The 25,143-nt window shown below is 36.9% G+C and overlaps 1 protein-coding gene across 7 annotated transcripts in view; it reads right to left on the reverse strand.

Moving 5' to 3' along the window:
* The window catches only part of OSBPL3 (oxysterol binding protein like 3), a 91,521-nt gene that overhangs the window by 11,648 nt on the left and 54,730 nt on the right, over positions 1 to 25,143 (reverse strand). For 5 of the 7 annotated variants that reach the window (XM_048070294.2, XM_048070293.2, XM_013171875.3 and 2 more), the window contains 11 exons: positions 23,523 to 23,649; positions 22,571 to 22,674; positions 22,338 to 22,430; positions 21,573 to 21,729; positions 19,094 to 19,224; positions 13,719 to 13,826; positions 10,789 to 10,923; positions 9,999 to 10,092; positions 7,050 to 7,300; positions 5,292 to 5,429; positions 2,461 to 2,524 (listed from right to left, as the gene is read on the reverse strand). In XM_048070294.2, the coding sequence (XP_047926251.2) occupies positions 2,461 to 2,524; positions 5,292 to 5,429; positions 7,050 to 7,300; positions 9,999 to 10,092; positions 10,789 to 10,923; positions 13,719 to 13,826; positions 19,094 to 19,224; positions 21,573 to 21,729; positions 22,338 to 22,430; positions 22,571 to 22,674; positions 23,523 to 23,649 (1,402 nt within the window). The remainder of the gene's footprint in view (positions 1 to 2,460; positions 2,525 to 5,291; positions 5,430 to 7,049; positions 7,301 to 9,998; positions 10,093 to 10,788; positions 10,924 to 13,718; positions 13,827 to 19,093; positions 19,225 to 21,572; positions 21,730 to 22,337; positions 22,431 to 22,570; positions 22,675 to 23,522; positions 23,650 to 25,143) is intronic. The other 2 variants (XM_013171876.3, XM_048070298.2) reach the window with 1 other exon arrangement.

Below are 25,143 nucleotides of genomic sequence, written 5' to 3' on the forward strand. Positions count from 1 at the left end.
TAAATTAGCAATTTATTTCACATGGAAGTGAAATAAACATGGGCAGGGAAGCATGGCAGAAAGGGTATGGAGTTAAATTAGGCTAGATAATCAGGCAGTAACTTTGACAACTTCAGAGCTGAGTGGGTAGTATCCTTGCTGACAAGGATAGACACCAGGATTCCCAATTCCATTCACTGAACAATTTGAAAATGAGGGAATCATTCACCTCTAGTCTCAAAAAGATGCTAGTACACTAACTAATAACTTCCTGACTACTGCTTCCCATGCAATTGCTGGAGGAAAACTCTTGTGAGATAGATACTCAAACTGGAGTTAGGAGATTACCTGTTTCCCAAGTATATGTGCATGTGTTACAAGACTGAGCTACATCAAGCTGCCTACAGCTGCAAAAGCTGGCATGGGACATGAGGCAGAATTCCTAGTGGAAAAAACAATCCTTTTCTTAGCACTTGAGAAAAGGATCTTTGTTTTTGTTTGTTTTTCTTGTGAAGGTTTATGTTGGGTCAGTATCTTTAGTGACAGGAATTCTGTCATGATTCCTACACTTCAGAGTAAGAGGTCCAAAACTACCTTGACTTCATAGTTGAACTGAATTCTGCACTAGGTTTCTGTCTTCTGCACTGGGATGAAAGAAAAAGAGCAACGGCAGACCCTGCAGAGTTCAACAGTTAAAATGTATTATCAGACTGTGTTCTACGGTCTCAGAAAGTCACACAGAGATCATTAAATTGCAAACATCTTAGGATCCAGTGTGTAACTTCATCATGCAAAAATTTTAGGAGAGCTAAAAAAAGCCAAGTGTTATTTCAAAGCTATGCTCAGACTAATTGAGGCACAGATACTGTAATAGCCGGAACTTTCTATTCTGCATTTCCATTGTTCTTGTCCTTTCAAATAGGTTCTGCAAAAGTCGCTTTAGTTTCTTAAGTAAGAAAATGCAGTTTCTGAAATAACTGTCCCTGTCAGAACCCAGTCTTATGGCTCGACAGAAATGATCCAGAGATTTCTTGACGTTGAAACAGGAACAAATGGCAGTGTCTGGTGGGATGACAGCACTGCTCTGGCAATGTAGCTGAGGGCTGTCTCCTTTCCAGCAGTAGGGATAATATGGTAAGTGAAAAGAGATTTGCACAGAAAGAACTTACCTCATTGACAAGCTACCTTTATGATTAACTTAATCTTTCCACATAAGTTAATACAGCCCTCTAACAAGAGGCCACAGCATTTACAAACTGCCTTTGCATTGGAAAACATCATTGTCTAGATTTCCCTTAAGCTCAGCTAGCCATGCTTGAAAACAAAATAAACCAAACAAACCAAAGCAGCCCAAACCCTGCTGTAGTCTGATTGAATCTTCCGGAATCATCAGGACCAAACCTCAGACTCTCTCTAATTGACCAGATTCTCAGCTGTCATCTTTGCAGAAAAACTTTGTTCTCTAAATGCACGTTACGATAGTCAAGCAACAGCAGTTTTCCAAGATCCATTAAATAAATCAGTCTCTTCATTTTTTATTAAGACAGGCTTTTATCTAGTCTTGTATACAGAGTATTCAGGAAATGAATACATTTTGGTCATCTCTGCTTTTCAGCTAAGAAGAGAAGGATTCTTGTCCTGTATGTGTTTATAAAGCACAGAATTATGTTGAATAATAAAGCCCAGACTAATGACAGAGTCCCAATTTCTGTTCAATACAGCTCTATCCATAATAACTATAATCAAGTCAGCAGAGTCGATCATAACAGAATTAAATGCCATCATATGGCCACGCAGTGAATTGACAAAACTCTGGGCAAAGGATTTGAACCGAGTTGAAAGGCACAGTTATGTTCTTTGTACACTCCAAAAATACCTAACTACAGGTATTGTAACTGGCTGACATCTTCACCAGACTTACGGAGCAAACAAAGCTCCAACACAATATTTTTTGAAAGACTGAATGTTAGTAGTCAAACAGCATGAAATCTTACATGCTGTAATAATACTAACAGAGAAAGACATGGAGAATATGTTTGTCCTTGCTGTTATGAGCATTCCTGGAAATTGTTTTCAGAACAGGATTACAAGATCTGTCAGGGCTCAGGATTTAACTTGTAGTTTTTCAAGCTCTACTCTAGCTTGTTTTTATAAATAGCTTGAGGTACAACTCTTCTCTAGTAAATAAACCTCCCACACATAAAAAAAAAGGAAAGAAAAATATTTCAGCAGATTTTGAATAAATGCAGATATTTGTAAATTAAAAGAATGATCAATAATGTTGTAAAATACTTGTAGATTTTTGTAATGGCAGAAAATACAAGTAAGAAGCATGGCAGTAAGGCTAGAATTTCTTAAAGCCATTCTGATATGACATAAGCAGGGAAATAAACCTTTTCCCCATTTCAGGATATTTCATGTTAGACACACAGTGAAACTATTATGAAGGCTGTAAAAGTAAATGATAGACGAAAAAGTTACCTTGCCAAAAAGCAAAATTCACAGATTCAGCATGGCATGCAGAAATAGGTGGATGGTGACTGACCTAATAGCAAGACATGAAAGGGGAAAAAAAGATGGACATATTAACACTTGAATAGTCGTTTTTTGGTTGTTTTTTCCCTTTTCCCCTTCATTTTTCATTCATATATGACATTCACAATTTGAACATTTGCTTTTCGTTTGCAGTTCTTTCCTAAAGGGGGAGCCAGTGAGATTAGTAAGGTACTGAGACCTAAGAAGACTTGAAAGAAATGGGAAGCACACTTTAAAAGGCCTGTAAATCTGTTCATCAAATGAAAATCTAACTATATATTTTGCACATTGTCTCTAACATGATAATTACAATTAATCCGAAGGCCCCATTCATATATTAACAAAAGCTGCACTTTAAGCACACGGGAAAAAGTAAAAAATACCAACCAAACAAACAAAAAACAAGAGGCTAAATTATTCTGTACAGTAAATACCTACAGATCCCTCAGTATGAGGGAGGAGGCAACTTCAGCATCGCTGAAGGGGGCCAAACGGGTGGAGAAATAAAACCACGAAATTCCAACTACCAACACCTACATACTACTGCACTAGTGAGACCTCGGGTTTTTCTTGTGTGAAACTCTAACCACACGCACTTCATTTTATCAGCTTTGGGTAATAGCACATACACAAACTGGAGCAATGACCAAAATAGCAAAGTGAGGACTAAGTAAATAAATACACAATGTATACTATTAAAAGAAAATAGTAAATAATAAGGTGATTGCACAAAGCAAAAGCAACCACTCCTCTTCAGCTGTACATTCTCCATTCTGGGTGACCATGACTTAAAACTGACCAGGTCCAATACTCTGATGTGTAATACTGTTCTTTGACAAAAACACCTTTATTTTCAAGTCAAGTTGCTATTTCCTACTATGAATTTCATTTCTTAACCACATACATGTTTCAAATGCAGTTTTACTTTCTTCTTTGTTGTTCATTTTGCAAATTTGTTACTGAGCTTTTCTTTCTCTCTCTCTCTCTCTCTCTCTTTCTCTCTCTCTCTCTCTTTCTCTTTCTCTCTTTCTTTTTCTTTCTTTCTTTCTTTCAAAGGCATCCATTTCTTCAATGAACAACCTCTACTTAGTTAAAAAAATAAAGCAGTACTAATTACTCTCAGCTATGGCCTAATCCACTGGGAGCAACACTCTCTCTCTCACATACTGCACCCAGATTAACCCCAGATGTCACTATAATTCCTGGGTTAAACTTAGCTCTCACTTAAACTGTTATAATTCCAGAGTAAGGTCATGGAGCTAAGTAGAGCTATTCTGAACACACTCTAGTCATACAACAGAATCTCTGTCATTTTATACATTTTGCCTATCTACTCCCTGGATTGCACACTGTCCGCACTAACAAGTTATCTACAGTAGGCATCAAAAGGCTTGCACGAACAAGCAATAAGCTACAGCTCCTGATGGAAAAAGAAGTATTTAATGCTTGCAAGCTGCATGAAATTTCTTTCCTCCTACACCACCCTCCCTTCCTAATATTCCTCCATGCCATACTAGTGTTGTAAAACTTTACCAATCTATAAACTCTTGTCACTTATTGCACGTATTAGAACAATAGTTGCTAAACACTGAAGAAGCCTCCTGTTTTAAAATTCTCCTTTAGTAAAAGCTGCCTTTGTACTGATTTGTCCAATATCAAGGAGAAAAGCTTCTCAATTCAAACTCACATTAAACTCAGTATCAAACTTTTATTGACCACTTTGCTACTCCAATTTGATGTTATGTTGGTAACTTCAGTGTGCTATACATTACCTTAAAACTAAATACAATAAAGTAACAGACACACTGCTTGAACTTTAATTCAATTCTTGCTTTGACTGCTTTGCTTTTTTTCCTTATTTTTACTCTTGCCCATGATACTTCCTGAGACCAAGGAAAGATCACATAGCATTCCTTTTTGTCAGCTGTAGAACATGATGTACAAAATGTGTAAAAACCACAAGCTTCTTTTAAGACTTCTTCTGATCAAATTTCTAGGTTGCACAGCTTTGACCACCACACTTTCGTATTTTTTTGTTGCTGTTATGTCTAGACAAAACAAGACAGCTTTCGATCATTCTTAAGCCCTGATAGGCACCAGAATATTTAAGTTTTATCTCTTTTTAACATGCCTCAAGCTTAGCAGTTTTGGTAACTCAACTGGTTTAAATTTAATATTTTTTACCCACACTTAATAATTACTCTTCTATTGGAGGACTATTTTCAGCAACACTCAGACCTTGATGTGTTGTATACATCCTTCAGCTACTAAACTGTGGTACCAGGCTTAGCCCACAAAATATTTGGACAGCAAGGAGAAATATTCAAGGTACCATAAAAATACTAGTGGTTGATCAACAAATAAATATTTTAAATATTTGTCATTAAAAAAAGACATTAAACAGCTGAAAATACAGTATTTTTAATGATCACACAAAAGAACATGACAAGTACATGAAGGCTTGTTGCAGCAGTGATCAGATTTCAGCATGGGGAACTGTATTCCCCTTAACCAAGTTATGTAGCTGCTGGAGTAGACAAACTGCCAGCCTTTGCTTCTGACTGCCAGCTGTTGGTTGTCATGTTCCATCCCAGAGTTAGCCGAGTTTCTTCAAAAAACAAAGTAATTTCCATCATTTATAATTCTGTAGCACCCCTTGAGATTTGGTTGGGTAAAGTAATTTTACATTTTGCTATTAACTCCAAAGGATACCAGCCACACATTCAGAATTAAGCAGCCTATCAAACAGCAAGTGTAAGGGTTGCAGCATACAGTACCTGCTCTGCAAAGAACTGGAAACCCTTATCTTCACGAATACATTCATAGGTTTCTCCAAGAACAGGATTGAATGGCTTACTTCCAGCTCGGTAGTAACTGGAGGCATACGCAGATACTGCAAATGCAGCTATATACACCTGGGAATAACACACATGGAATTTTGATTAATTTACCACAGTCATGCACATTTTTTGCTATAGATTCGGATTTAATAGAAGGAAAAAAAAGCCTTATCCTGACAAGTAATTCTTTATTTTTCCATCATTTGCAGAGTATGAACTTGTATGCCTCCTCCTGCAAATTAAACACTGGATCATACATTACAGAAATATTCAGTTTTCAGAGAGTCATTCAGGGGTTGGTTCACTGATGGATGGAGTTACTAGGATCAAACTCTGCAAATTTAATCAACTGAAAACAGTGTCTCTGAAAACTGTTTGAAACACCTCAGCCTTTTGGAACACGCACAGTTCAAAGCAGTAACTTTAAAAATCACTGTTAGATTTTTTTAACTGGCTTTTACAGTTACGGCCTGTGATTCTATGGATCTACCCACTACCCTTTTCCTAAACATGGCACAGGAAGCACTAAAAGCATTTTCACAAAATTTATTATGTCCAACACAGTTTGAATTGCCTTTTATCTATTGTATGCTATTACCTAATAATGAAACTGCTCTTTATTACAATTAAGACACAGGAGATCCTTCCAAATTATTATAGTCAACACAGCATAATTCCTCCAAAGCCTGAGGAATTACAATTAGTTTTGTTCAATTCATGTCTCCTATGTACCATTTTTCTCCCTTTTCATTCTCTTTTCCTCATCTTGTGAAAGAGTAGATGCTCTCCTTTCACAATTTCAGAAACTGAATTGATAAAAGAGCCATTCTAAACTGAACTATGGCAATTACTGTGCAACAGCTAACATTAATTTTGCCTCAGGAATTTCTCAAAGGCAAAGAATACTTAATTCTGAGTCAATTTCCAGATGCTTAGTTGTAGGAAGGAGAGAAAAGATTACTTTTCACTCTGATGTGAAGAACTACTGCTCATTTCCTTTTAATGTACGTTCTCAAGAGAACAACAAAAAGATTATGCACCTAAAAAACAAATTAACAGCCACACCCTCTATCCTGAGAAGAGAACAGACACTAAATTGTAATCCTTGCAGACTGTCAGAATGAAGCAAGATTCTTTTCAAACAGTATTTATAACATAACTATTTACATTCATTAACAGCCTCATTTTAACATAAGATTTATTGACTTGAAAAGGCTTGACTTAGTTTAAGGTATAATCCATAACTTCCATTTAAGAGAACTTAGAAAGCTTTTAAATCTTTTATTTATAGACCTTACGAAAAGATATATTGTAACTTTCATACTCATGCAAGAAACATATTAGCTCAATTCCTCCCTCTTTTCTCCAAGTTTTAAATCTTGGAAGATTAAAAGAATAAGAAAGGAAGAGGAAAAGCTGCAAGACAGAGTTAAACTAGTATGTTACTTAACCTTGCAGGACAGCAAGGCATTTAAGGAGATACGCTTCCTGACAAAACAACAGAAATTAGGCAGAAGAATCAAAAGTAGAGGGTATGTAAGCATGCCCAGACACGCTTAAGGAGTTTGCTTCCCTCAGCTTGGAGAAAAAGAAAAATGGACCAGAATATCTTCATTTCTTTGGCAAATTGTTTTTACATTATACCCTATTCTGGCTATACTGAATGTTATGAAGTATTAGGAATAATGTGTTTACCATCCGTTCAAATGGGTTAGGTGTATGCGCTGCTTTATCTAGTAGTTCACTGTATTCCAGCTCCTCGCAGAGACGCTGAAGGGTGTTAAGTGGCTCATTTAATTCAACAGGCATGGCCACTTTGGAGAGATCCTTTCCTATGTTATTTCTCAGGATATTCCATAGGCTGATATTACTAGTATTAGGGCATGGAGCTGGTAAACATGTTCTCCGTTTAGAATGGCATCCAATTCCACTTTCAGAAATACAGTCTGAAAAGGAAGTTGCAGAACAAGTTAATCAATACATTGCTTACTTACCATTTCATCTCCTTTGCAAACATACATTAAAATTCAATCAACTTTTTTTCTGTCAAAGCTTCCATCCACCCTCACACTTCATTCAAGTATTTCACTTATGGTTTGAAGGTAGCCTGCTACAAAAGGATAAAGAAAGAACACAATTTTAATTTCTGTAAGTTAACCGAGTTAAACTCCAGATAGGAAAGCAGCATAAAAAATTACCTCCTTACTCTTAAAGGATATGAAAAAGGCTCAGGCTTCCCATTGAATTTGAAAGAGTAAATATTAGAACTAACCTGTTTGTAACAGAGATGGATTCCTATCTGTTTAAGTGACATAAAACCTCCTTCCTTGACAGAGCTTCAATTAAGTTGACACTTCTCAGAAGACAAGGTGTCACTTAACGGATCCAAGCATAAAAATATCACCTATCTTTTCCTACTTTTTTGAATACTTCTACCAAGGAAATTTACTATACCACAGATTTACATGCAGGCTTTTCTAGAGCACTTGTCACTGTAATGAGCACTTAAAAAAATTTTAAGCCATGTTAGCTTGTAGATGCACTCATATGTTGGCGGAGAAATGACCTCTTTTGTAGGTGGTAAAACTGAAGCAACTGTGGAGCTCTAGGTTTGATAAAGATTCAAAAAAAAAAAGGACTTGTAATCACAAGAATACCTGAGGTCTGTGATGCCTTGTCAAAGCAGTCAGAACGGAATAAATGGTTGTAAGTGTGCAATGAAATGATTTGTGTCACAATCAAAATAGAGCTACAAGCTTCTGCAACAGGCAGTAGCCTGAAGATTACATTGCTTATCTGTACATAAATCTCAGTTCAGAAAGGAGCACAGTTGCCACTACATGAGCATGCTCTATACATCCTTAGAAGCTCCTAGGAAGCTTCTGCCCTACAATCCATTGCTGTTTGGAGACCTTTGGGTATAGCCCCAGACTGTTAACCCCCATCCTCATCTGGCTTTCCTCAGACAGCTTTTCCTTGGAGGAACTGAAACAGCATAGGACAGCAGAGCTTTCCTGTAGCATACATACCTGCCCAAAGAATCACTGCCCTTAAATGCATGATTTCAAACATTATTTCCTCCATTTTTGCAGTGGCATAAGCACAAACCCAGCAGTGCTTCCAACAGTGACAAAGTACAGATTACCCCAAGAACTAACGTCCCCACCACTGACGTATATATTAGCCCAGTGCCTCAGACAGAGGCTTTCATAATTAACAGCCTCAAAGAAGTTTCTGTCTTTAGTGCTACTCACAAAACTAGAAGTCCTAACACCTCATGTGACTGAGTTGTAACAAGGACAGGAGAACTATTTGCATACTAGTGCATATCTCTTTCTTTTTGCATAGGAAGGATGTGGGCACTATGAATCAGAAAATCTGCCTGAAACTTAATGCTGCTAAGTGTGCCTTTTTAAGAAGAGGTTGGTTCCTATACTTACTTCCCTATTGGAAGTATTTACTTAGTATCAGAAAAGGCCAAAAAGAAAGATGTTTCCTCACATATCTCAGGAATGACTGGATATCTGAAGAGGACGGAGTAAACACTAAAAACATATTCTTGTTCAAAAGAGCTCTCTGAAATAGGATTTTGGCTAAACTGTCCCTTGACAGTTTCTGATTAAAACCTGAATACCAACTGACTGAACTACATACTCTGGGTCAGTCCATTTATTGGGGTAAATAGTGACAAAACACAGCAGAGAAAAAGAAAAAATTATAAGTGTAGGAAAAAAAGATGTGAATAGTTCAAACATGCAGCAGGGGAGTTGAAACTTAAGACTGTTTATTCATCTGGGCACCTAAAAGGAGCTTTCTAGTCTGGTAATCCAACCACACTGCTCTCATTAATCTCCTTTAAGGCTGCTGGTGCATGCCCAGGTTAGGCAGACAGATTAGATGCCAAATTTTCTCTACAGTATAGTTTGCCCGCGCCTCATGAAAAAAAAAAAGAAAAGAAAAAAAAGCCCATGCTACAAGTAAGAAACCATTATTCAGCATTATTGAAGATAAAACATATTGATAGAGTGGGAAGAACATTGTGGTTAGATGACATGCTTTGAAGGCACAGAGCCAATTAGTTTGTTATTACCAATTCCTCTTCCTCTTTCCTGATTCTCATTCTAATTAGCAAGACAGTTAAGTAAGTGTATGCAGTACCAAGCCTATCATAATTAAAACACGCAAAGAAGAAATCCATACAGTCACACACTGCCAGTGTGTAATAACTGTCATGTTCCTTTAAACAAATTCTGCTAAGAACAACAGAACTCTGAATGTGGTTGTTAAATTGAAAAAAAATTCATGGAAAAAAAGAAAGCAACTAGGTCTTGCTAGTTTGAAAAATCCCATGGACATTTAAAGGAACTAAAAAAGAGTTGGAGTCACTAATGAAGCCAAGAAAACAGGTGTTTATCTGCTGATACTGAACACCACCGTGCTTAAACAATGGTGCCCTGGCCCTGTTAATCAGATTATCCAGAATGTGCTGTTCAAAATCTGTCTAAGGTGGTAAGAGAAAAACCACAAGTTGTTTGCATCACAAAACCTGTAGTATTGAATGATTTCTAGCAAGATGAGAAAAAAATACCCCAAACAACAAGAAACACTGTTTTCAGAACATGATAAATAAAACTTTGAACTTACCTAAAGTTTGTCTTTCATTCTCCATGTCATTGCTTAGGTTATCTTCTGAGACATTATCACTGATATCACTTACGTATGAGTCATCATCTGATACCTAAGTGCAAGGTGGGGAAATAAGCAAGATATCTTACTCATTAAAGCACTCATTAAAATAACCCCATGTGCACATTAAAATTGTTGCTGCAATAATTATTTTATTATATTTGAACTGTTTAAGCTGTATTTCAGTATTACAGAAAAGCAGGCCTAAGAATTAAAAGATAATTTTGGGAGAGATGACCATCAATGACAATTCAACTTTTCTTTTAGTGAAAGCATGCCTCATCTTCTTGGCCCCAGAGCTTAAAGAGCTTTCCCCACATCAAAAGCCAAGGCTTTTATGGAGTCCCAGAGAGGTGATAAAGTGAGCTCTTAAGTTTCAGTGTGCATGACATCAGCCCCAAGGTACCAACAGGTACAACAAGGACAAGTATAAATATATATTTCTACGATACAATTTCTTAAGCACCTGCAGGATGACTCAAGACAGATGGTATAATATATGCAATATCTGCATACCAGCTACCTTTTTGCTATTTTTCTCAATGCACAAATAAGACTTCTCCATAATAACTTTTTACACTTTACTGAGAAAAGATAACAACAAATAAATACATGCTGTGTATTATTATTAAAAAAAAAAAAAACATTTCTGGCAGTCATCTGACATGCAATTAGCACTCTGAAAGACAACGTGTCAAGTAGCAGATAATGAACTACATAAGAATAATGTCAATCCTAATGCTCAGACCTCATTTTCTGAAGAGCTGGCAGACAGTAGGACTTCCTGTGCATCGAAAAATTCTGTGAGAGAGTCAGCAATAGACAGTCTGCTTTCATTGGAGATCTGGTGAACCAGACCTCTGCTTTCTTCTCTCGAATTTTCCTGTTTAAAAGAAATACAAAGTTTTGAGAAGAAAAATACCACAAATACCATTCATGCATGCAAATTCAGTCACGTAACTTAACAGGCTGTAAAACAGTGGGAGCAGATTGCACATGCTCCTCTCTAGTGAAAGGCAGCATGTTTTAAAGACGGAATTAAAACCAAAGGAAAACAGACTAAAGAGAAGAAAAAAAGAAGGCAAAAAAAGCGCAATGCATTATTCAGTAAATCAGTTACAGTGATGCATGTAATTTTCCCCCCAAAAAAATAAATGTAAAAACGCATTGGTATTTGAGTGATTTCACTAGATACGTGCAAGCATATCATTAAAAAAGCCCCACAATAAGAAAACTCCCAGCCTCTTTATACTGGATTCACATTCTTTTCTGATCTTAGCCATCAAATCAGTCTTTTCCTCCCATGCCATGCTTAATGCAATCTGGCCTAGGAGTTGCATACAAAATTCAGAGGGGCAAAGTTGCTTTCTATATAATAACAATGCTTTCCTAGCTGTCTTTTGTCACCAGACTACTTTCCATGCTTTGGAAAGCTTTCCTTCACATCCACACACAAGAACTCTCTGTTAACCAAAATCAGCGTATTATCAAAGCCACGTAAATGACATTGTTTTTGCTGCTGCAGGCCCATGTGACCATCATAGCGATTTCATTATCTCTGCCTATGGAAGTCCCAAGTGCTCTACAGATAGTTGGCATAGGCAGAGCTGCAGAAAGTAGTCTAGCAAAGGTGGGATTACCTTGGTTCATTAAGTGGACGCAGGAAAAAGTTGGAGAGGATTGTTACTGTTTTCCCTCAAAACTCCACCAATACTAAGGAAAAGGGCTAGCTGGCCCAAATGAGTGTATCAGCTGCTCTCAAGCTTCATTCTGCACAAGATGCTTTATTAACTTGTAACCATGACTGCCCTAACTATCATCATTTTGCAGGAAATGTAGTGTTTTACTTTCAGAACTCACTTAACGAATAATCTGATAAGCCTGTACTCAAACCGACAAACCATTTCAGTCTTTTCTGCTGGTGGATTTTACTACAGTATGAAATGTTTCTCAGTGTGTACTGCTAATGGTGACATGGTAACAAACCAAACTGTTATGATACCAAAGACTTTTTGCTTTTTTTAGCGTATAACCAGGATAAAGCTGTAAGAAAGATGCAACCTCAAAATTATCTCTTCTGTGGGAAACCAGTTACACTGGCCTCCAAGTCAAAAAAAAATTTTATATACATAAGCATTGCTACTGGGATTTTTTCCAACACTATTTTGAATCTGAGAAGCAAAATGAGCAGAAAAGGCTCATAAAAGAACAGTTGCTTTTTATATTTAATCACATGAGAGTTTCATTTTGTCTACTTTCATGTTACAATTGTGGCATGATAAACTACACCATAAACTGGCTGACAAGCTAAACTTTTATCTTATGCTAAGGCCTGAGAAACTAGTTAATACTGCTTCAGTTTTCACGGGTCTGTCATAGCACCTGATGTATCATTTACAGCCAAGTTTTGTGCAGTGACCTACAGCAGCACTGCTGTATCATAGCCCTCAGAGAAATCTAAGACGAAACTTTTCCAGTATAAGTGATTTTGCCCTTAAGTTCCATTCCCAACCATGCCAGAGGGAATTTGTCCACAAACCCCCTAAAGGACCTTTTGAAAGCTATTTTTGTCACATACATATGCAATGCATACAGCATGTTTCAGACATAATCCATTGTCTTTGCAAGGTCCTCTACTAAATAGGAAAATAGCTCCTGAAATTAAAAAAACATTGTATCGATACATGAATGCTTCTCTGGATGGCAGTTTAAGTGCTGTTCAAAATCTTATGGGATTAAAAGGAAAAGGCAAGTAGAATGATCAACTACCTTAAAGAAAAAAAGAAAAAAAAGGAGGCTAAATATGGCCAAAACCAGTTCTACTAAAAGAGAACTAAAATAGAAGTGAACAGACTGAATGACTAAACTGTCTTTAAAAATGGAAGGAAATAGTAAGTTATATAAAACCCCCAACATTACATCCATTCAAGTTCTAATGCAGGATTTATAATGCAAGAGCAGCAGAAGCTTCCATATGAGTTAACATTTAGGAAAATCCACCAGAAATAACACAGCTCTTGCTCCCCTTACTAGCACCATTAACATCTAGATCCTGTGACCTATAAATACACCATATTTGTATGCATTCTGCAGCAAGCCAAAGAACTGTCTGAACACCAGTACATGTCAAACTGGCTAACTGGATATGTAGAAGACTCCACAGCTTCACACACAAAACTAAATGGTTGAAAGAGCTCGTTAAGAGCTGTGTACATCTAATTTATTTGATCCTTTCATGAAAAAGTCTTCTAATGGTTCTAAACTTTAAATCAGTCCCACTGGTAGCCAGTGTTCTGGGCTAAAAATATTTAGGCAACAAAGAAATACAGAACATGAAAGTTAACAAGGGAATAAGGGGGAGAGAAACGCTGGCTGCAAGGTAACAACAAGACAGCTTTGTTCATGCTGAATGGGAAGTGGGCAGGAGGTGAGGGAGAACACCAGAAGCCAGCAGGAAAAAGCAATGGAAGTGTGCTCAGGAAAACCGCTCACAAGGAGTCTTTAAAATTAAATATTACACAATGCATCATCAGAAATGATTCATAACCACAGAAGTGGACTCATTTTACTAACACAATACACTGCGGGGAACACATGAAGAACAGGACAAGATGTAACACGGTCTAGATGCAGGAGCTGGAGGAAAAGATATCACTGAAAGACGAAATCCATACCCACCTTCACCAAATCTGGACTTGATTTTGCATTAGATGCTGAATCAAGGATCATAGATTCGGCATGTATTCTGCGTAACCGGTCTTTTAGATCAGTGTTTTGTGCTATTGCCTGGAATATTTAACAAAAATATTGGGGATATAAAGTTCTCTCAACTAATTTGAACAGTGGTTTTATTGGGTAAAAAGAAAGGGGAGAAGAATATTTAAAGTGCAGTATTAAACACCACCAACATGATTCTTTACTGGTCCAGCAAATCAGTTATTCTAAATACTTCAAACCTTGTTCTTTATGTTTAAAATTAAAATTATTTTTGTTCAGACACATAAGTGGAGAACAAAAGCCAAGGATGATATTTTCAATTTACCAGGTTCTGCAAGGTGATATAAGAATTTAAAAATTAATTTTATGCATCTCTTTTCTTTTCAGCTCCTTTCCTTCTGTCCTATCTCCAAACTAATCTCTCTCAATATTCTTACTTTTGTTACACCCAAAACCATTTGATTTTCCCATCAACCTGATATTCTCACAGCTCCCTTCGCCTTCGACCAACAGACGCATACGACTACTTCAGACTGATTTGGAAGACAAAGTTATCTTCTCCTTTTACTGCTGCACCCCAATTGCAATGGTGCTACTGTACTAGGCATGAACTGAGAATGCAGCCTGGGAGTGAAAGACAACCCTCGCACACGACAAACATTGTTTTCCAGGAGACAATTCCAGAAATGGCAGAGGGCAAATTTCACTGGACATGATGATTATGCTCTAAGGCAGAGCTTTTCTGTGTGGTTTGGAGATGGCTACAAATAAATAAATAAATAAAAAGAAAAATACTTAGCAACACCTACAGCAACTTAGCTCTGTTTTCTTTCTTTTTTTTTGTGAGAAAGATATTAATAACTAAAACTCTGCATTTGTATTTACACAGTTGTACTACATTTGTATTTTAACATTGTACAGCAATACTATTTTATATTCTACTGCTTTATAATTATGTGTAAGCATTTTTAAAAATTTACTCTGTTAAAAAATGAATCTCTACAGATACTGACAGTGAAACAGCCCATTCTTCATTCCATTTCAGAAACCAATGCACTCTAGCGAATTAAAAGGACGCCATCCTTCAGAGTATCACAAGTATATATAACACTGCAAGACCAACAGGTAGTCATGTATGGTAACATAACTTCTCCTTTGCATGGACATGGAGCAGGAGGTCACACAGAAGCAGTTACTGTCTCTCAGATGGGATAATTCAAACAACACACACTCTAAATAGCTGGCCAGCACTCCTCCAGCCACAGCTGTCAGCTGGACACACTAAGGTCTTTTGGGCAACTCTTTTCTGAGGTGAGGTGGGTTTTCCCTCATACTCAGTTGGAACCACAAAAGACACAAAAGCCCAGTGTTTGAGGATTAGTCTGAGCCAAGAGTTTTACTGAACTCCACTCTGCTAGGGTGTTCAAATTGTCCTGGCTGCAAGCTTATTTCTTCCCTTAAACCGGGGATTCTTTTGTTGGTTACAGTGTATTTTTTCAGATGCTTCCTTGCTTCTTTAATTATGTCTACAATTCCTGGATGCTTACTTATCCCCTGAAAGGCAGGCATGCTTGGGGGCAGCTTCCTGTCTCTTCTCGGTGACTGTCAGCCAGGGAATCACAGAACGGTTTGGGTTGGAAGGGGCCTTAAAGACCACCTAATTCCAACCCCCTGCCATGGGCAGGGACACCTCCCACCAGACCAGGTTGCCCAAAGCCCAAAGCCCATCAAGACTGGCCTTGAAGACTTCCAGGGATGAGGCATCTTCAACCTCTCTGGGCAGCCTGTTCCAGGATTCAACCACCCTTGTAGTAGAGAATTTCTTCTTTATATCTGATCTGGATCTACCCTCTTTTAGTTTTAAACCCCTTGTACTATCACCACACACTCTGGTAAAGAGTCAGCTTATCTTTCTTGTAGTCCCCCACCAGGTACTGGAAGGTCGCAAAGAGGTCTCCCCAGAGCCGCTTTTTCTAGGCTAAACAACCCCAACTCTCTCTCAGTCTCTCGTCATAGGAGAGATGTCCCAGCCCTCTGATCATCCACAGGGACTTCACATATAAAGCTTGGGTTACTAACATGGGTAAGGAAATGTGGTTTTATCCTTACTAATAGGAATACAAGTTTTTGTTTCTTGGCCTCCTGAAGAGAACCAGAAAGTGTAGTTATTTTTCTGCTGCACCAACTGGAGCTGTGGAGACTGCTCTGACTGTTGATCTTAACACATTCTGCTTTAAAAACTGATACAGAAGAGGTCTCTTCCACCTAGCTGTCTTTGCATTCCTCCGGGCTGGATGGAAATGGAGCAATGTGGAGCAGAATCTTCTTGCTAAGATACACCTGAAATGTACTCCACGACAGGACCACAGGACAGACTGTGGATGGTTTGATGCAGAGCTGAAAGAAAGAGGCAACTTTGGGTAGGAATTTGAGGAACAATCTAGTGCATGTTTATCCTGCAAAGTCTCAAAGACCTGTGCAACTCCTCAGACTGTCAGACTTGCCCAGAAGCAGAAGAAGTGTCTTTAAGTGTTTGGTTTCAGCTTTCTGGCAACGTAACAAAAGGGAATGGAAAAAAAAGATTTCACTGTGATGTTCTTGTCCCAGGATTTTTTCACTAGATGCCAAATATCTACTATAGCAGGCTGTTTATACTGTATTCCAAATAAAGTATTTTTAGACTATTTTGAAATATTTCCTCTGGCCAAAGTAGACTTTGGCAAGGGTTATCTACATCTTCCAAGGAGTTCTCTACAGAATGCAGAACTTCACAACTCTTTCTACCACTGTATCAAAGAACAGTTAGAATTTGTGTCCTGACGCCCTTATAATGGAAATGGTAAGAAGAAAAAAACTCTACTGCAAACTCTGGTATTAGTTACTTGTGCTGAGTGCATCTGATGGCCATATGTTAGTCACAGTAGAATTGAAGGAAGAAAATGCAGCCCTGCTGAAATGAAAATGTGCCTCTGAAAAAAAATTGCATTACTAATTTTAACCATAAAATGAAAAAAAAAAAGCCTTCTGAGTCATAGTTCCTGTACTGCAACACAAGTCTAGCCAAGATCATCATTTTAAATAAATCCAGTATAGAAATGAGGATGGTCCTACAGCCCTTAAAAAACACATTTTCCCTTTTTGTTTAATTGTGTCTATTGAACTGGGTAGGGAAAAAAAAAAAAAAAGAAGAAGAAACAAACCCTGTTGATGGTTGGAACAATACTGAAGACCTACTGCCCACTTTGCAATCCGAATGTGGAGAACCCTCTTGTTTACACAATATTTTGTCCCAATAATGTTTCTGATTTTCTGATGGATATGGTCTTGAGGGCAGGAAAGACAGTAGGCCTGAAGTGATGGTGGAGGGGAGAAAGAACATTCTCTGGCTTTACATATGTGTAGTCTGGATTCGACACACAGGCATTTACTGCTCCTGTGTCAAGTGTTCAGGCAGACTATATTACGTGTTATACGCACATCTTCCAATGAGTGCAAAAAATAATTTACACAGCCTTCCTGTATAGCATGCTGTGAAGTGCTTTTTTTCCTTCTCTTGTAGCCTTCTTCTATTGTGCTTTCTTCCTTCTATTTATTTTTTATATATAACGTTTCTGTATTCACTATCTACTTTTCTTAGACTGTGTGTAGGTCAAGGATAGAAGCAGAGATGCTAATTTTGTAAAAGTCTTTTGATGCACTTTATCTGTTCACTTTTCTTCAGCCTGTCAGGCTAATAAGGGCAAAACAGACTTAAGTTTTATAGCTTTTAACCAATGAGTTTGATTTTTTTGTACATGTACAGAATAAAAAACAAATTAGTAACAACCACCAAGTCAAAGTAACCAGTACAGGACTCTCTTGAAAAGAATAGTCTTGCAAATGCGTCACGTTTATCGTAACTGTGCTTCCATAGCTCTTCAAAGGCAGCTCATTCTTTTCTCTTACAGGATCTCTCCTGTGCATGGTGAGAAAATTTCTGTTGGCATCATGGCTTTACAGATCTACGGGCTAAGAATAGTTCTCATATAGATGTTAACCTCTGCTGAAACTGCCAGCATTCACAAATGACATCTGGACGAGCTACAGAAGGCTTATTAAGTAACAGATAAGAGCTAAGAGCATGACTTTTAAAGGACATCTAGAGGATGGAGACGAATAGAATTTCATTGCTCAGAAAAAAAAATCAAGCTGAGTGTTCACTTAGTTCAGAAGTCTTAAAACTGATTTTCTGATGTAAAATAGTAGGCAAAAAGCACTGGAAAAATGTGAGACACCTATCCAGATGTCAGAAGTGGAATATCTGAAAGCCAAAAACAAATGAGTAAATATAGTTATTATGCAACAGGTTTCAGTTTTCGCCAAAATCTACAAAGATAGAACTGCCTCTACAGGTCTAGGCAAAGAAACATGTTACAAGCTAAAAATCTATAACCATATGCAGCTTTTGTAAAACAAAGGACGTTTTTATAAACTTGTAAAACTTGTAAACTTTTTGTAAAACAAAGGGAGTCGAACAATTTTTATACTGAACAATTTCCTAAGATCATCTATATCACATATAGCCAGAGAGTCAGGAGTGCCTCTGATTAGGAATTTGCAACATAGACCGAATTTTTTAAGAGCGTGGTAATGATGGTCTTCATTGCTCTGAAACCAGATTGCTATTTGGTTGACACATTCGAATATGAATAGCCTTCAAGGTCTCAAACAATTAGACAAAGTACACCAACCTAAACTCCCCACCTTTTTAAAGAGCATAATCTTTTGTCATTTAGAACTCTGCTCTAACTGCTCCATTGCTGCTTGTAGATGACTAACAGGTAAAGTTGCAAGCCCATATAAGCAAGTTATTCTTGAGTTTGTTTTTCAGTGTCTTGGTACAATGTGATGACACTCTGGTGCAATAGAAAGGAGAGCTGACTGCTTTCAGCTCCTCCTTCCTTTATTTTGTGCCAGTCATAATAAATACCTGAATGCTGCTTAGGAGAAGAAAACCACAACCTGCTAGAACTGAGTGATTGAACAGAGTGTATATTTCCAGACAAAGTAGACTTATTGTCACAGAACAGCCCTCTTATATTTATCATCAAATAATACAGATTATACTATATACAGGTATACTACATACTATAAATAAATCTGTCAGACCTCAGTGTTTTCACCTTTAGCATTTAGGAAAGAGAGTCTTTATACAACACCCTATATAATAACTTATGCTTCAATACTGCGAATTCTAGCACAGAACAGACACTTATGAAACAGAAATTAATTACTATAAAATTTAAAAGTGGTATCTGATAATAATGAAGCTTGCTGAACTTCAGCACATCACTTACAGATGTTAAGGCATTCTTCAAGCCAACTATTTGTGCAGATGGAGATGAGGCTGCATCGTGCTCCAGCATCTGCTTCAGCTTTTCTCTCTCTGTAGATATGGTGCTGAAAGCTGACTTCAAGGTGAAGTAAACTAGAACCATTTTGTAAAAAGTGAAAGTTAAAAACAGCCTGCTGTATACATATCAGTTATGTAAAACTTAAATGAAACATCGTTTACGGTGACAGAAACAAGAATTTAGTTTGAGATCCTGGATAGGTCACTAAAAACAAGTAATATTAATCAAGGTTACAGAGTAGGTTTTTAGTAGGAGAAATGTTTATGGTGAATGCTACTATGCTGACTATATTAGCCACAGTCAAAATTACTTTGATTATTTGTGACAGATGGCAACAAAGCTAACTAACCACATCTGCTCTTCACTTGCTTTGTTCCCCAATCAGCTTGAATCTTCAGATGGCCATGACTCTACTTCACATTCCTTTAAGAATTCCAGGGGGGAAGGAGACGGAAGGGAAAAAAAAATAAATCAAGAAAGCAGCTATAGCACATACAGTGCCGCAGTTATAGGGTTAGCAGTTTCACCACAAGTTAACTGTGGCGTTGAGTTCTATTATATCGTTTGGGTACAATGAAATTTCAGCTTGTTAGATGATTTCGTGACTGAAAGGCTCAGGTCCTGAATGTGATGGTGCTCCTTCTACTCCTTCCTGAGCCTATATTACTAGCCCTGAACATTCAAAGACAATAGATCATGAAAGCTGAAAATCACTGATTTTTCAAAGGGAATGCACTTTTTTTTTTTTTTTAAAGAGATTTGATATTTTCTTTAACTATGAGGAATATGAAGTGACATTTGCTTATGTAGGCTTTGAACATTCATATAACTGCAGAACTAATGGATTTCTGGGGGACTAATCGAACCTTGTACTGAAGTCACAAGAACTAGCAATGCAAAAAATTTGTCAAGGAATTTACCAGGGAAACGGAGATACTAAATCTGAGTGTGGATGCATAGAAAGGGTAAAGAACAAGAAATCTCTGGTATCTCTCTTTTCTAATCATCCATTCAGACTTAGCCTGAATAGTCATTACCTCGTATGTCTCTCTCACATGTATATATCTGAATATCTCAGGTAACCTAACTTAATCTTATAAGAAAATACTCCTGAGGTGTATTTCAACACTGCAAACGGTTACCAAAGATAATTTTCATACCTTACCCTACATGAAGAAATCTAACAATGTCACAGAGGATGAAGAGGAAGATGTATCCATTATGATCTACTTTACATTAGCCTTTCACACGTGGATGACATACACAGAATCCTCAGTGACCTTGTATTTCATTTAGTAAGTTGTATACTAAAATTCTGAAGAAATGTTACAGAATTAAGTACTAATGTTACATTTCAGTTGTATCAAAAGCTAAAGCAAAAGTTTTCTTTACTATCCTTTTCCAGAAGTGTAAAAAGCAAGTTTGGGAAAAAATATCTTTGCTTTCTTAATAAAATGGTAACTGCATTAAATAGTGCATAGTCAATTGTCCCCTCAATGCATGGTTCAATCCAGTCAAAACTTGCGACATGGACATTTGAGTTACGATCATCTTGAGAAGGAGATTTCTAGAACTCCACTAGATAGCAACTTTTCCAGCTGTGCCCTCACCCCCTTTTTTGTTTTCAGAAAACATGGATCAGTTTTGATTATAATTGACTTTATAAAGCTTACTACTAAGATAGATACATTCTTTACCAAACGGAATCAAGACACATCAGCACCAGAGGGCAAAAACAATGAAAGAATGCATACTGATAACATCAGATCCTTACCCTGTCAAAAGGGGGCAAAACCAATGCTTCCAAGTCTTTCAGATATACATGCTTGAGTGCCTTCCTTACCAAGATAACTTAAATAGTAAAAATGTTTCCGGTGTGAGGGTGACAGCGCAAAGTACTGCTAAAGAAGAATGATTCTTAGAGAAGAAACAGTCAAGCTGCCCCTCTGGCTGCTTTACATGATTTTACTCTTATGTATTCACTAAAAATAGGTTACTACCATAGCAACCCTTGCATCACCAACAAATGTTGACTCTGAAATACAGTGAACTGCCTGAATTTATAAACATACATGTGCTCATATACACACATATGTATGTAAACAGAAAAGACTATGATCTGCTGTAGCATTTACAGCAATGGACTGTAGGATTTTCACCTTTTGGCAACAAATAGAATCTAGGTTTTTAGTACATTAAGTAAGGTAAGGTCCTCCATAAAATATATATATACTGGATGATTAAGCCACTTTTTTCAAATGACTCAAGACATCAACATTTGCAATTCCATGAGGGAATAAAAGGAAGGGAGGGCGTTTTGTGCATTTTTCTAAATATTAAATAGGATGCATTCTCAAAAGTCACATCAATATTTAAATTGTGATGACATAAAACTATGAATGAATGACAGAATTTCATTTACCTTTATGTGCAATGTGAAATAAGTCCTCCTGCATTTTAGTAAATTCTGATGATGTTTCAGAGCCATCAGAGTAGTTTTTCTCTTCTACAAAATCTATTGTAGATAAATTAGGATTGGAAGCATGCAGTCTCATAGGGGCAGAAAATACTGAAGGCACCTGTAAGGAGGACAGCCATTTGTGATGTTGTTTTTTGTTTGTTTTGCAAATAATGTTGTTTTTTTTTTAATTGTCCCTATCAGAGTTGCATGTTGGAGACATCAAAAATTGAAGTACTACCGTTGGTTACCAATAGGCTTGCAATGGATAAAACCACTGATACAATTTTGCCCAAGATGTCATAATTGGAGATTTGGCAAAATTCCATGAAACAGGCCTGTTGAGAGCTGTAGGATGTGATATACTATTTTTACTCACTTCCTAGTATCCAACAGTATGGCCTCTGGAGGCAAATATGCACAAAAATACCTGGAGAATATAAAAAATCTGTACTGCTAAAAAAATAAAACACTACTAGAATCCCCCCCTAAATTGCAGGCAGATGGAAAAGATAGTAAAAGACATGGTCAATCTCCCAAAGAAATTAGTACAGATCTTGTTGCAGATATAAATGAGGACATATTTTTGTTTTGTCTAATGTATTACTGCTTAAAATGATCCAGCACAGGATACTAATTCAAAAGGACTCATACTTCCTAAACTGGTTACACTGAGAAATGATCAATAACTAAGATCTAGAGAAAGGCTACTGAAAGTATTGAAGTTACCTGTAATGTTCCTTTAGCCTCTTTACCAACAACTCTGGATCTCCACCTCCTATGTGTTCTCTTTTCCTTCTTTGGGCTTTCAAAAGGTCCAACCTTTTAACAACACACCGGACAAAATTAATGCAGATCACCATAAAACTAGCAAAGATAAGAATAAACACCTTGATCCTTTAGGATTTGGGGTTGTTTTTTGAATTGCAAGGGAACACTTTTTTTTTTTTTAAACAACAAACCTGCATAGCATTTATAGCAGGCGCTGAATAGGTCCTGTGAAGAACATCCATGCTCTGTAACAGCTGGTTCATTTCCAGTAAATGTGTGTGACAGGTGGAGAGATCTGTTTTGAACAACAGAATATTTTCAGTTGCTCTCAAGTAACAGACGCAATGAAAGTTTTTTGTTTGTAGGTTAGTCTTATTTTGATGGTTGCTAGCTTAAGTTATATATTGACCAAAAAAAAAAAAAAGAAGACTATTAGACAACTGCATAAAAATGCTTGTATCCTTCTCTCTTCAAGTTCATACTCAAAATATTGAAATGTATCTATACAGCCTGTGCAATGATCATGGTATTTTATCCTAGCTGATTGTAGAAAATTGAGAGTAACACAATAATTACTGCAGTTTGGAACTAGTCAGATCTCCTCATGGAGAGGGGGTAACAAATCCATAGGCTTAAAGATAGAATAGTCCATTCAGAGTTAGAGATGTGGCTCCTCTATGTTAGCGTTGAAGCTCAACGTTGGGTAGAAACTTACCAGATATACAGCATACAGACACTATCAACATAAGAAAGATTTTCATGCTTTTAGGAAAACATGGAAGCAGAAGGTAACTTTTAAGTAAAAAGATTTAGTCCTTTTAAAATGACTAGATTTTGGATGCTTCCCTTTTTTGAATACCCAGATTACGAAAGTTCAAGTTTTACTATTGAAGGTGATGTTCATATATAAAAGAAAATATACTGAAATATGTAGGTTCCTTTAAGAGGTCCACAAAATTGATAATCTCCACATTCAGGAATCACTAGTCCTTTTGAAAACAAGTAGGCAGTTAACCAACAACTACTTTGTTCCTCCCTCTTGTTTCTGAGAAAACTCTAATTACTATTTATGCTATTGTACTGTCATTTTAAAAAATAGCCATAGGAAATAGGCTATTTTCAGCTTCCTTCAAATATCATTACCTCTAGAGCATTTTTCCATGTCTTCAGAAGACTGTAGCCATGACGGAATCCTGGACTCATTACTCGAAAAGGAAAATGACAAGTTACCTCCAGCTGACAGTGAATTCTGTTTGGTCAAGCTGCCTGCCTGTTCCAAAGAAGAACAAGCGAATTATTAACAAACAATATTTTAACAAAGGAACAATAATATTTTGCTGAAAAATAAATTTTGAGAAAGGACAAAGCTCTGCATCAATTAAATCAATTTAATATATTCAAAGCTCCTCATGTGGCACAAAACCAAAACAGGACATTCTGTTCCTTCTGCACGCTCCCTGAAGAAACCCCCAAAGGTAACTAAAATGTAATATGCACATGTTTGTTAGAGCTATTTTCTAATGAAGAAAGCATAATCTACTAGATGCTTTTTAAAAATTTTACTCAAGGTCTTATGACTCAAGAGTAGATTTAGCTTGATAGACCTTAATACATGTGTGACCAAATATCTTAACTGGATATAGACTATCCTTTTGCAATGTCTCAGTACACTTTCTCAAACTTATCTCATTTTCGGTAGTGGCTACTGTCAGACGCTTCAAGAGATGCTGGAAATCCTGCATAAGAGTGAATTGCGCAGTACAATTAAATAGCTTCCAATGGAAATAAATTTCTAGCCAATACTATTACTACTTCATAGTGGTTTATTCTGTTTTCTTTTCTAATATAACTACAAATAGTAGCCATTCAAACGTTCAATTATTTCTTAAACTTTACTAAACCTTTCACCTTTACTAATATCTACATCAGGAAGTTGCACAAAGCAATTACATGCTTTATCAACATCTTGTTTAAAGTCAGTTTTTAAAATGTTTCATCTTAAGTGCCATTACATGGCCCACTCACTGATTATGAGAAAAGATAAGTTGTTTGGCTCTTCTCTAAATCACAGGCCTTACAGGATTTGTTACCTCCTGCTCACCTTGTATCAAAACTCATGTAGTACTAGTTTTAAATTTATTCAGAGGAAACATCATTTATATCTCATTCAGTTGCTGTTTTCTTAGTTTGTCTTATAAAGTTTACAACACATGCTCCAACTTGAGTTGTAGAATAAAACAGAATGCACTGTCCCAATGATGTCATTCAGTACTATGTCAATTTATATAGTCCGTGTGTTATAGCAGTAAACATCAATAAACACAATTATTTTTAAATTAACCTATGCAGTTCAGCTGTTTTATTCCTGCATAAATAAAGCTGTATGAGCCTTAGTCATCTATACAGATACACACAAATAATAATTCCAGCACCTTTATAAGCATAAGTAAACTTAATTTAAAGATGAATACTTTATTGACATTTTGGGAGACAATCCCACATTTACCTCTTAAAAATCTAACCATATAACCAAACCTTTTCCAGAATTTGTATCCATGAGGGGCGTGAGCAGGAGGTAAGAAGCAAGAAGACATTGCCAAGAAACAGGTAAAAGAGTTTGTAGAGCTCCAGTTAGCATACTTTTGGTCACGATCAGCCTGGTTAAGCATTAGATTCTAAGTGTTCCACTTAATTATACATAGATACATACATCCACCTTCCAACAACAACAATAAAAAAGTGAAAATTGATCTAGTGTTTCTAA

Source organism: Anser cygnoides, chromosome 2 (assembly GCF_040182565.1).
Source record: "Anser cygnoides isolate HZ-2024a breed goose chromosome 2, Taihu_goose_T2T_genome, whole genome shotgun sequence".
Taxonomy (NCBI): domain Eukaryota; kingdom Metazoa; phylum Chordata; class Aves; order Anseriformes; family Anatidae; genus Anser; species Anser cygnoides.